Source organism: Eleutherodactylus coqui, chromosome 10 (genome assembly GCF_035609145.1).
Source record: "Eleutherodactylus coqui strain aEleCoq1 chromosome 10, aEleCoq1.hap1, whole genome shotgun sequence".
Taxonomy (NCBI): Eukaryota; Metazoa; Chordata; class Amphibia; order Anura; family Eleutherodactylidae; genus Eleutherodactylus; species Eleutherodactylus coqui.
The window spans coordinates 93,211,952-93,224,582 of NC_089846.1; the positions used below are offsets into that span (position 1 = coordinate 93,211,952).

Consider the following 12,631-nt stretch of genomic DNA (forward strand, 5'->3'; position numbering starts at 1 on the left):
TGATCAGGGTCTGCTACGACCCTGCAGCTCTGCTGTGCCAGTGGATCCCAGTAGTCACATGACCCCCTGGCTCGCATAGTGGAAGTTATAGTTCCACTTTCACTTCTTAGTACATAGCGCTCAGTAAGCGCTGTGTACTCGGGAAAGGAGAAGGCAGAAAGAGTTAAAAAGCACTTCTCTCTTCTCCTTTGGGTTCTCAGCTGTGACTAACAGCTGACAACCTGACCTGCTTCTGCTTGGTTTTAGAAGCAGGAGCTTTAATTCCGCGCTGTGTTTTTACTATCAGCCGGAATTAAAGCCCATGATCATGCGCCGTAAATTTACAGCGCTTAGTCCTTAATGGGTTAAAAGGATTGTGCCGCAATTACAAGTTTTCTCCTATCCACAGGATAGGGGGTAACCTGCTGATCGGTAGGGGTCTCATTTTTGCGACCCGCGCAAATGTCCAGAATGGGACTTTAATGTCCTGTTCTGCCTGTCAGTGTTGGGGTCGTTTCTACCTCCCCAGTGTTGCGTCGGCATTAAGGCAGCACTGCTTGAGCATGCACGGTCAGCACTCCATTCATTTCAGGGCGCCTAATGGAAATACCCGAGCGGGTGCCCTTCAGGTCCCTGGAAAGTGATTGGAGCGCTACTGCACTTGCGCAACCAGCGCTCCATTCATTCTCCTCCCCACTGCAGCGGCTGCAGTAACCCCAGAGTGAGGACGACAGGGGACACGGGACCCACGTACTTGGGATTGGCTGGGTTGTCAGCGATCAGCCAGTGGCTTCCAGCGATTAGTTAGCTATGCCCTATCCTGCAGAAGGGGCTGACTTGCTACATTGTTACAACCCCTTTAAGGTTGACATTTATCACCTATCCACAGTATGAGGGTTAATGTCTGATTGCTGTGGCTCCCACCCACTGAGACCCATAGAGAATGTGAATGGAGCGGCGGTACGCAGGTTAGTGACCACCACTCCAGTCACTACTACCCTTCCCATGGAAAGAAATGGTGGTCACACATGCGTATCACTGCTCCCTCCACATGAGGAACTCGGGGGGCACAGATGTCAGGACTCTGGGAGACCAGCGGGCGAACATTTATGCTCCGTCCTGTGGATGGTCACTCAGCTTTCCCAGCTCCCTGAATGACAAGCCTCCATATTTCTTCTCTTTTTTTCAGGTGGTTCACCGGGACCTAAAGCCGAGTAATATCCTATACATGGACGACTCCAGCAACGCTGACTCCATCAGGATATGTGACTTCGGCTTCGCTAAGCAGCTGAGGGGAGACAACGGCCTCCTCCTAACGCCGTGTTACACGGCCAACTTTGTGGCCCCAGAGGTAAGTAAAGGATACAGCAGAAACCGTTGAAAACCCGCCATCCACATCATCCACGTGTAAAGTGGCGCAGATAGCCATGGCAGCCAGCTCACTGCTTCAGATGGGACGGGCGCCGCCTGGCTATATTTGCACTACTGTTACCAGATACACCTGTGTACCAAGTCTGAACACTCACCTGAACTGTAAAGCATGAGGGACGGACACGGCAGCAACTGCTACGCTCAAGATGATCCTCCTGTTTTGGGACAAATTTCTGTCCTGGGAGAGGGGGATGGGGTATATTACCTGCCACCCCCCTGATCCACCACTACTGGCTGTCCAAAACAGCTACAGCAATTCTCTAGCTATCTAATGCACTCTCTGCACTGCACTCTGATTGCCCAATGGTGGTCACATGAGCAGCTCTGACCAATCAGAGAGCAGGTATAGTGAGTTGGTAGTCTAACACTGTGGGGATCAGGTAGTCTGAAGATTGTGGCCATCTGGGACGTTTGGAAAGGCAACTCAGAAAAGTGAATCAAAGGGACGAGAGAAAAATTAGTGCAGGTAATACACCCCCCTCCCTGCTGATCCCGGGATAGTTTTGTCCCAGAACCAGATGGTCTCCTTAAAGGGGTTGTCCCGCGCCGAAACGGGTTTTTTTTTTTCAACCCCCCCCCCGTTCAGCGCGAGACAACCCCGATGCAGGGGTTAAAAAAGAACACCGCACAGCGCTTACCTGAATCCCCACGCTCCAGTGACTTCTTACTTACCTGCTGAAGATGGCCGCCGGGATCTTCTCCCTCGGTGGACCGCAGGGCTTCTGTGCGGTCCATTGCCGATTCCAGCCTCCTGATTGGCTGGAATCGGCACGTGATGGGGCGGAGCTACCAGGAGCCGGTCTCCGGCACGAGCGGCCCCATTCAGAAAACAAGAAGACCGGACTGCGCAAGCGCGTCTAATCCGGCGATTAGATGCTGAAAATTAGACGGCTCCATGGAAACGAGGACGCCAGCAACGGAACAGGTAAGTGAAAAACTTCTGATAACTTCTGTATGGCTCATAATTAATGCACAATGTACATTACAAAGTGCATTAATATGGCCATACAGAAGTGTATAGACCCACTTGCTGCCGCGGGACAACCCCTTTAAGGCATGTGGATCACTGCCTGGGTTGTCTCAAACTTTAAACTCCACCCCTGTCCACACACTAAATGATAAATTCTGATTGGATGGGGATAACCCTTTAAGGCCTGAAATGTGTGTTAAGCGGTTAAACAAGTTTTTCTCATAGCTGGGGTCATTATGTAGGACGGAGATGTAATTACATTCTGCTTTGTCTTCCTCTATGCAGGTCCTGATGAGGCAAGGATATGACGCCGCCTGCGACATCTGGAGTCTCGGTGTCCTCCTGTATACTATGCTAGCGGGGTGAGCCTGATGACGTATAATAACCCTGCTGATCAGGGGGATGTCTAATTGCCGTGAAAGACCATTCATGATTCTTTTCCTTAAGGGGGGGATTCTAGTTGTGGAGTCCGTGATCACCGGACGCGTGGAGCATCCGCAGTGAATTCAAATCTGCGGATTTGAATTGCATATTTCGCTAGCGGAAGAAAAATCGCAGCATGCTTCATTTTGCTGCAAACGGCCCCATGGAAGTCAATGGAGGCTGTCTGACCCGTAGCCCATCGCAATTAGCATTGTGTATGGGCTGTGGGTACTCGCGTCCTCTCTTAGCGACTGCATAGGAAATACAAATGCAAAAAAAAACATGCTCTGCACATGACCGACGGTGAGCGGCTACGGTCATCCGCAATCCCAAAAAATTAGGTATGCAGGGTGACCGGCCGGGCTCACCCCTGGAATCTGCTGCGGGCCTCCCACATGGGAAATCCGACCTGTTCGTATGAGCCTGGCCTAAATCCATCTGCCCAGTAAACAACGCGATTAGGAATTTCTTGTAATGCATATAAGTGAACACTGGAGGGCGCTGGGCTACTGGATATTTATCCATCTGGAGTAAATTTTTTTTCTGTTAGTCACACGCCCGCGTCTCGGGCTTTTCTTCCGTAATCACAGGTACACTCCTTTTGCCAATGGCCCTAACGACACCCCTGAAGAAATCTTACTGCGAATAGGAAGTGGGAATTTCTCCCTGAGCGGAGGGAACTGGGATACAGTGTCTGATGCTGCAAAAGTAAGCGCGCCCTCCGTCTTATATACACACCTCTATAAAAATAGCCATGTTGCTGACATGTATTATTTCTTCTCTGTCCCTCCATAACGTAAGGACCTGTTATCACACATGCTTCACGTGGATCCTCATCAGCGTTACACAGCAGAGAAAGTGTTAAAGCATTCCTGGATCGCCTGCCGAGACCAGCTCCCCCATTACCAGCTCAACAGACAGGACGCCCCCCACCTCGTCAAGGTAAAACGGGGTCACTGCCAAAGCAGATGCCACCCCGAACTGTTCTGGCAGTTTTGAACCTCACATTTTGCCGAGTAGAGGCGGATGAAGTGCTGCGTCCGTGAGCAGAAGTGACATTCAGGACTGTGGGAAAGCTGAGGGGTCTACAATGCAGGACACATGTGGTGTCACCCAGCTTTCCTAGGACTTAACACTTTGAGGCCTGATTTGTATGCATAACAAGAATGCTGCTAGACCTGGAGTACTCGGCTAGTTTTAGTAAAGGTCCACTTACCTAGATCTGTGGCCAGGTCAAGCTTCAAGCTGAACCAGCAGTAGAGACAGCTCATTAGTGATTCATGAACTTTGTAGAACAAGATCAATATAGATTACTTTTAAATCACTTACATTTTAGCCTGGGGGGTGCACGGCACTGACCAAAGAGTATCAGCCTATCCTGAACTTGTGTACCTGTGCCTTCTGTAGCATAAATACGAGACCAGACCCAGGCTCAGTACACAAGGCCCCAGAACCCAGCTCGTAAATACAGCACCAGATCCAACCTCATTACATAAATGAACGTTGACCCCCACACTGTGGTATTTCTCTCAAACCATAGAGGAGGCTCTGCATCTGTATCGGCACATCTACAGGGTCAGGATAGCTGGCTTTCCCAGTACCTGGGGGGGCAAGGACAAAACACTGGCCCATGAGTAGCGGCTCACCCTTAGGGCCCATTCACAGGAGTGTATGCTTGCCGCACCCAGGATTTGTAGGTGCAACTCACATTGGACAGCACACAGATACACCTTCATGCGCTATGCGAGCCCCGCGGGCAGTAGAGCGTTTCATATCCTATTCTGGTCCATGATATGGAGCAGAACAAGACATGGCTGAAAAATGTTTCACATAGACCATCCATCCGTGTGAAAACTCACCCATGTAAATAGCTTCATAGGCTATAGTGGGTCTATGAAATACAGCGCCTGAGCAGACAATACACGCGTGTGAATGGGCCGCAGCGGTATGTTCACCTGTGTCAGATATGCTGCAGAATCTATGAAGTGGGGCCCTGGGTCGTTGCGTACGTGCGGCGCCAGGCCCCGGGTCGTTGGGTACGTGCGGCGCCAGGCCCCGGGTCGTTGCGTACATGCGGCGCCAGGCCCCGGGTCGTTGCGTACGTGCGGCGCCAGGCCCCGGGTCGTTGCGTACGTGCGGCGCCAGGCCCCGGGTCGTTGCGTACGTGCGGCGCCAGGCCCCGGGTCGTTGCGTACGTGCGGCGCCAGGCCCCGGGTCGTTGCGTACGTGCGGCGCCAGGCCCCGGGTCGTTGCGTACGTGCGGCGCCAGGCCCCGGGTCGTTGCGTACGTGCGGCGCCAGGCCCCGGGTCGTTGCGTACGTGCGGCGCCAGGCCCCGGGTCGTTGCGTACGTGCGGCGCCAGGCCCCGGGTCGTTGCGTACGTGCGGCGCCAGGCCCCGGGTCGTTGCGTACGTGCGGCGCCAGGCCCCGGGTCGTTGCGTACGTGCGGCGCCAGGCCCCGGGTCGTTGCGTACGTGCGGCGCCAGGCCCCGGGTCGTTGCGTACGTGCGGCGCCAGGCCCCGGGTCGTTGCGTACGTGCGGCGCCAGGCCCCGGGTCGTTGCGTACGTGCGGCGCCAGGCCCCGGGTCGTTGCGTACGTGCGGCGCCAGGCCCCGGGTCGTTGCGTACGTGCGGCGCCAGGCCCCGGGTCGTTGCGTACGTGCGGCGCCAGGCCCCGGGTCGTTGCGTACGTGCGGCGCCAGGCCCCGGGTCGTTGCGTACGTGCGGCGCCAGGCCCCGGGTCGTTGCGTACGTGCGGCGCCAGGCCCCGGGTCGTTGCGTACGTGCGGCGCCAGGCCCCGGGTCGTTGCGTACGTGCGGCGCCAGGCCCCGGGTCGTTGCGTACGTGCGGCGCCAGGCCCCGGGTCGTTGCGTACGTGCGGCGCCAGGCCCCGGGTCGTTGCGTACGTGCGGCGCCAGGCCCCCGGGCCGTTGCGTACGTGCGGCGCCAGGCCCCCGGGCCGTTGCGTACGTGCGGCGCCAGGCCCCCGGGCCGTTGCGTACGTGCGGCGCCAGGCCCCCGGGCCGTTGCGTACGTGCGGCGCCAGGGCCCCGGGCCGTTGCGTGCGTGCGGCGCCAGGGCCCCGGGCCGTTGCGTGCGTGCGGCGCCAGGGCCCCGGGCCGTTGCGTACGTGCGGCGCCAGGGCCCCGGGCCGTTGCGTACGTGCGGCGCCAGGGCCCCGGGCCGTTGCGTACGTGCGGCGCCAGGGCCCCGGGCCGTTGCGTACGTGCGGCGCCAGGGCCCCGGGCCGTTGCGTACGTGCGGCGCCAGGGCCCCGGGCCGTTGCGTACGTGCGGCGCCAGGGCCCCGGGCCGTTGCGTACGTGCGGCGCCAGGGCCCCGGGCCGTTGCGTACGTGCGGCGCCAGGGCCCCGGGCCGTTGCATTCTCCGTAATCCATAAAGCAACCTTCTGTAATGCGGCCAGCATAAATACAGGGGATTAGCTCTAGCATAACCCCTAAATAATACAGTTCCCATATAATGTACTGAAATACTGGCTCCACACAGTGATAGTGATTATAGTGCAGTTACCTCCTGTGATCACAAGTGCTGTCATCTTTTTGGAGTCATCCGTTTTTGGTTTTCTTCTCTCTGGGTCTTGCTATGACTTTCCTCTGCGCACTTTCCTCATCCTACTTCTGCAACCCTCAATCAACTTTTCAGCGCCCCCATTAGTAGTAATGTGCCTGTTGTGGCCCCACTTCCTAATAAGAACCCCTATGTGGCGGCCCTTAGTAATAGGGCCCCTGTTTAGTGATAGGGACCCCTCTGTGGCCTCAAATAGTAATAGTGACCCCCCTGTGTGGTCGCTGATATAACATATTTATGTTCATCTACAGCTTACGGCTGCCTGGCGATGCTCCTAAAACTGCCAGTGGTAGGTGTCAAAGTCATCAGGCTCACCCTGGCTGCCCTCTCCTCTCCTTCCTGCCCAGGATCTTACACTAGGCTCACAGTATGATGTCATCGCTTCCTTGCCTTGCACCAAGGAAGGGGGGAGGGTGATGACATTTTTAAATAATCCTCATCATTCTCGCTATATCTATCCTTAAGAGTGAGTGCGGGCAGAATGGGAGAACACAGCACCTGTGATTGGCTGCTGAGGAATTTAGTCCCTACCGCCACTTGAGTTTTAAGAGTCGGGCCGGGCGTCTCTGAACGGGGCAGGAGACTGGCCGTACCTAGACTGCATGCAAGCTGTGGTGCGCCTGTTGAGTACCCCTGCTTTAAACTATGAGCTCCCCCAGCCCTCGCTTGTAACCGACTGCTTTCTCTTTTCAGGGAGCCATGGCCGCGACATATTCTGCGCTGAATCACAAGACTTTTCAGCCTCTCCTGGAGCCCGTCGCAGCCTCAAACCTCGCCCAGAGGCGGAGCATGAAAAAACGAACTTCGACAGACTTGTAGACTAAGCTGGAAGAGCCAAGGAGGGGAGAAGGACGAGGATCTCGATTACTTGAATCTTGTGTACAGGTCTCTGGAGAGGATCATACCGCGCTTATTACTTCATTATCAGGGTACGACACCGGGCCGCACCGGAGAACTCCTCACCTGCCGACTACACATCGGTTCCCGGTCATCAAGATGCTGTACATTCTGCGTAGGTGTTTATCCCAGGACTGTGTTTATAGGGCGGGGGTCTCCCTTATTTATAGCTTCCGTCACCTCTGGACCCCATTAGATGAGTTGTGTATGTACGGAGAACCAAGGTGCTCCTGGTCAGTGGATTCAGCGCAGTACTAACCGCGGGGACGTCGAGTAGTCGCCACCCATGATCCTCATGGAGGGAAGTGGGTGCGTTTCTGATCCGGAGACTATAACTTATTCTATTCGCTATCACTGTGTACACCTTGTTGCTGTAGTTGTTAGGAAATCCTGGAAGCGATGGCGGCTGCCGGTCACCAGATCAAGTGCTTTATACCGTTCCGTAACAGGCCTGCGCTGCTGGTGGTCACCGGGCTGCCTGCCGCCACCACCTGGACGGGGTACTCTGCAGAAGACATTGCCGTGGGTTTGCCGTGCATTAATTTATCTGGGGGTTGGGCTTGTATATAGTCGTGTGTCGTGTTCTGTCTATTTTCGATGTTATTTTATTTTCCGCGGAACCGCGAGATTTTACTGAGTTGCTAAAGTTTTATATTTTTGTAGAATTTGAAAAACCAAAATAACGGAAGATGGGAGGAAGCGGGAGGGCGACGGGGACCTCCAGCCAAATGACAGAGCCCTGAAAGGCAGATACCACTCCAAGATGAACTCGCGTTGGCGAGGGTGGAATAAAAATCTCACTTTGCCGTCTTTAAAAATGGTACAGTGGCATTTTAAGGTTGGCTTCCCACGGGCGTAAGCGGATTTATGCAAGCGTCTGCGCTGCGTATTTGCACGATGGGAATTGTGATTTTGTGTGTGTGCATATTTTCGTGTGTATTTTTTGCGCAGGCATGCCCTGTGTGTGCGAAAAAACATGCAAGCGTGGTCCCATTGACTTCAATGGACAGCTAATTTTAATATGTGCTATTTTTGCGCACAACACGCACGGAATAAGACGTGTTGCGGGTTTTTTGCATGACCACAATGCGTGCACAAAAACCGCACATCAGATCAAACCCATTAAAATAATACGCAGCACAAATGTGTGAATAAGCCCTAAAAGCCACAAGGTGGCGCCAGCAAGCCCCATGCAAATGAGAAGTGACGACCGTCTGATGTTAGATATCATGGTGCAAACTCCTGCTTAGCGCCAAAGGTGTTGGGCTGGGCACAGTGCAGATCCGCTCTGTCTTTATGGGGAATTCTGATGCATTTTGGTTGGGTTACCCCTTTAAATCTATGCATTGTCTGTCTGTGGTGACCATCGTACAGCGGATCCTCCCCTAGGAGTCCAGCTAGTAAAAGCAGACATCCGATTGGCTGCGGAGGGGCTATTTGTGTGCGCTTTCTTAAAGCACATTTCTGCTATCAAATATCATTTTACAGGTGAAATCAATACAAATAATCAGTTTTGGCAAATCTTTCACTTGGCACCCATTCTGAGTTACGTACTCCAGTCACATCCAGAGCTGCAGGAGATTTTTGAGTGCAGCTTTGGATGTGATTAAAGTGCGAGACACTTAAAGGGGATGCGTCATCAGAAAATATCCTATTCTTTACTCCGTGACATATGGCGCCCCCCACCATACCCCCCTTCATACACAAAAAATGAATATTTGCATTTTTTCCCCCAATGTTGGAAATATTCTTGATGCCAGAGTCTCCAAGGGGTTGAACATGCATAAAATTTATAAAGTATTGTTAAACCACTTCACAACTACCTAGTGTAAACTTACTTTGGGCCATTGGTGAACTGTGCTTCGAGCAGACTGAGTTAGCTCTGTTTGTGGTAGTTAACTCTTTGTATTCTGCGGCCAAACCTGACCACTCATCTAAACAGTCAGGAAGGAACCCTTCTCGCTTCCCATCGGTACTCCCCGCAGACAGGGCTTCATAGAACACATCAAAAATCACTATATACTGCAATACTGAAGTACTGCAGTATATAGCACAAATGATCACAAGTTCAAGTCTCCTGTGCAGACTAAATGGAAAATATTTAATACATTAATTTAAGTTTGAGGGGGGACAAACAAATTTTTCCTATTTCTCCGATAAAAATCTAAACCATTCAAAAACACATTTGGTATTGTCAAGTCCAAACTAGTAAAATATCACGTTTTTTTATCCCGCACGGTGAAGGCCATCAAAAAAAAAACTGAATTGCAATTATCCTTTTGTACCTTGGCCCCAAAAAATTGGAATAGATTTTGAATAAAAAGTGATCAGAAAGGCACGTTTTCCCAAAATGATGCAAAAAACTCACCCTGCAAAAAAAGTGCCTTCATACGGCCCAAAAATAACAGTTCCGGGTCTCAGAATACGCCGAAGGATGGCAATTTGTGCTTGAGAAAAAATGTTACTTAAAAAAAGAAGCTTTGTGAATTTGGTGTCGCCGTAATTGTACTTTCCCACAGTTTTATTACACTATAAACGCTATAAAAATAAACCCCCTTCGAAATGGCGCAATTGCATTTTTTTTTAAAACTTCTCCCAACTTAAAACTTTTTCCATTTTTCCGTACACTACGTGGTACATTAAATCCTACCGTAAAAAAAAATACAACTCGCCCTGCAAAAAAAAAAATCAAGCCCCTCATACGGTTATGTCAGGGGTAAAGCTAAAAAGACTGGGGCGAAAAAAAAACCAAATGAAGTTTCTGGTCCTGAAGGGGTTAACTTAAGTTATTTCTACAATAGGACATTTTCTGGTAACGCTTTCACTTTAAATCTGTAAACCAACGTATCAAAACAAGTAGCCACTTTAATCTGTTTTGTGTCGGTCTGTTTAGTCCCTGCAGTTTTCGGTCCGCGTTGCTGTTTTTGTGTGTTGTCATCCTTGTTTTACCTTCACAGAACTGGAGCGCACTGTTGGCTTTCCTTGGAGCAACAGAAGTGGCGCAATCCGCGCTCGTATTCTTGCAGTGGCGTTGAGGGACTTGCGTTCTTTTCCTGGAGGCTGATTGGAAGTTTTGCTCTGTTATGCATCATAGTGGTGTGCGGGGCGTCGTTTACTGGGATCGGCTCGTGCCGGCTCCCTCATTGGGACGAGTCACCAGTTGTCCCTCGTCGGTCCGGAGAACAGTTATCGGACTCCAGGATACTAGAACCGACCAGACCTGGACATAAATGTTTGCGTTTCAAGTCTTCAGGTCTGAAATGCGTGAGCATTCATGTGTTGATCTCGTCATGGCCTGGCGTCAGCTGCCGGTCACATGGTTGCCAGATGTCAGTGCCGTCATGGCATCTACTGTGTCATTGCCCACACAGCTGATGGACTTGTCACAGTGTGTTGGTGTATCTAAGCGCTTTCAGCTGAGGTCCAGGACCGTAGAGCGGTTTCTTAACCTGTGTTGAAGTCTTAAAGGGGAATTCCAACTTTATCAAGAGCAGTCCAGGAGCTGGGACTCATTCCTGTACCGGCACCTCTGAAGTACCCAGACCCCTGCGGCACAGTCCTGAGATTACCTCAGCTCATCAGAGGAGCCATTGCTATGACATGAGCAGCTCACCAACTCCTCCTTCCCTGCATAGCTCACAGAGCATGACCACACACAGATGTCTATACGGGATGGGTACAGGTCACCTCCTCCCCGTCCTGCACAGAGCATGCCCAAACTACCCTTCTATAGAAGACAAGTGGTTGTCACTGGTCACCAGCACCCTCCCTGCACAGCTTACAGAGCATGACCACAACTCACACACACAAATGTCTATATGGGATGGTCACAGGTCACCTCCTCCCCCTCCTGTACAGAGCATGTTCAAAATACTCTTCCATAGAAGACAAGTAATAGTCACTGGTCACCTCATCACACGCCCTGCACAGCTTACAGAGCATGACCACAACACACACAGATGTCTATATGGGATGGTCACAGGTCACCTCCTCCCCCTCCTGCACAGCTCATAGATTATGCCCACCGCACTCTCCATGTAAAGTCAGCGGGTCTTCTCATGTCAATTCTGTCTGTGGCCTGGTAGTTGGTGAAAGTCCCACCACTTAGACTGCCAACATGGAGTTCCCTTTTAAGTGGCGAATTCCAGGACAGTAGCTGTTCCAAACCATGACTGCAGATCACATCCGCCGCTCGCTGCTTCCCCGCTTTAGATTCCCGTATATCCGGTTTTGCACTGCCCCGTTGTTCCGTGTGTTTACTTCAGATACTTGAACGATACATTAAGGGCTGTTCCTGTCTGTAGGTTTGATCTGTGTAGGAGATTTCTGGTACCTTCCAATACTGTGAGTAGCGGCGTTCGGTATATCATTGTAGTAAATGGCGCAAAAGCGCTGCGTTAATGTTGCCAGGTGATTACGCGTTTCTTCATTGTCCCGTGTTTCCCCCCTTGGCCTCGGTGACTGGACCGCGGCCTCTTGTACGGTAGATTCTTATGTGTAGTCTGTAGACGCTCTGTGTTTGGCGAGGAGTGTCTCGTTTGCGGCGGCGGCCATCACTTTGTTACATTATCCTTGGCTGGTAAGGAGATGATGGGACTAATTGCTTGTGTTCGTGCTTCTTAGAGACAGCCATGCTCCTCCCATGATACGGCGGTGGCGGCCCCGACTTGTGCCATGTTTGTATAAAGATGTCTTGTGATAGAGCAGTGAGAACACCTGCGCGTGTTTTTTTATTTTATGGCCTTTTTCGTGCATGAGGCAGAAGACAAAAGCGCAACATAAATTATTTTTGTTAAAAAAAATATAAATAAACTTAAAAAAAAAATTAACAATTCTCGTGGCCTCTTATTTCTGTAATTCTTCATCTTGGTCTTTCTGGTAATGCAGTGCAGGTCCGGTTATTGTCACGTGACTCGCACCAATTTTTCATGCCCCACGTAACTCAGAACATTGGGGTTTATTTTACTTTTCAAAATGTGAGTTTTCTCACAATTATGCAAGTTAATTGTGGGGGACATTTATGAACATTTCTATGCCATTTCTTCGTGGCATTAACCCTTTGCAGTCCAATTTTGGATTCAGGGTTTCCTAGTTGACTTTCTCTTTCTGCCATTTTACAATGGCGCCATCTGCTGGCTAGAGCCAGTACTGCGGTATGGGACATGCTGGAGAGGGCCCCCCCCACCCCCACAACAGAGCGGCTAGCAATATACAGTAAGGCTGCCTGTCCACGGGCGCTTTTGCATTGCGTTCCCCATGGGGATAATCTGGCCACGGGGGACGCAGTGCACGCTTTTCCATAGCGTTGCTATGGAAAGCGCAGTCCCCCTGTCCATGAGCG

The 12,631-nt window shown here is 51.7% G+C and overlaps 1 protein-coding gene across 1 annotated transcript in view; it reads left to right on the forward strand.

Annotated features, from left to right (window-relative positions):
* The window catches only part of RPS6KA6 (ribosomal protein S6 kinase A6), a 61,427-nt gene extending 49,311 nt beyond the window's left edge, over window positions 1–12,116 (forward strand). Inside the window, exons 18-22 of the mRNA XM_066581470.1 lie at window positions 1,169–1,330; window positions 2,666–2,742; window positions 3,394–3,511; window positions 3,605–3,745; window positions 7,087–12,116. Coding sequence (XP_066437567.1) covers window positions 1,169–1,330; window positions 2,666–2,742; window positions 3,394–3,511; window positions 3,605–3,745; window positions 7,087–7,212 — 624 coding nt within the window. The 3' untranslated portion in view covers window positions 7,213–12,116. The remainder of the gene's footprint in view (window positions 1–1,168; window positions 1,331–2,665; window positions 2,743–3,393; window positions 3,512–3,604; window positions 3,746–7,086) is intronic.
* Window positions 12,117–12,631: the final 515 nt, after the last annotated feature.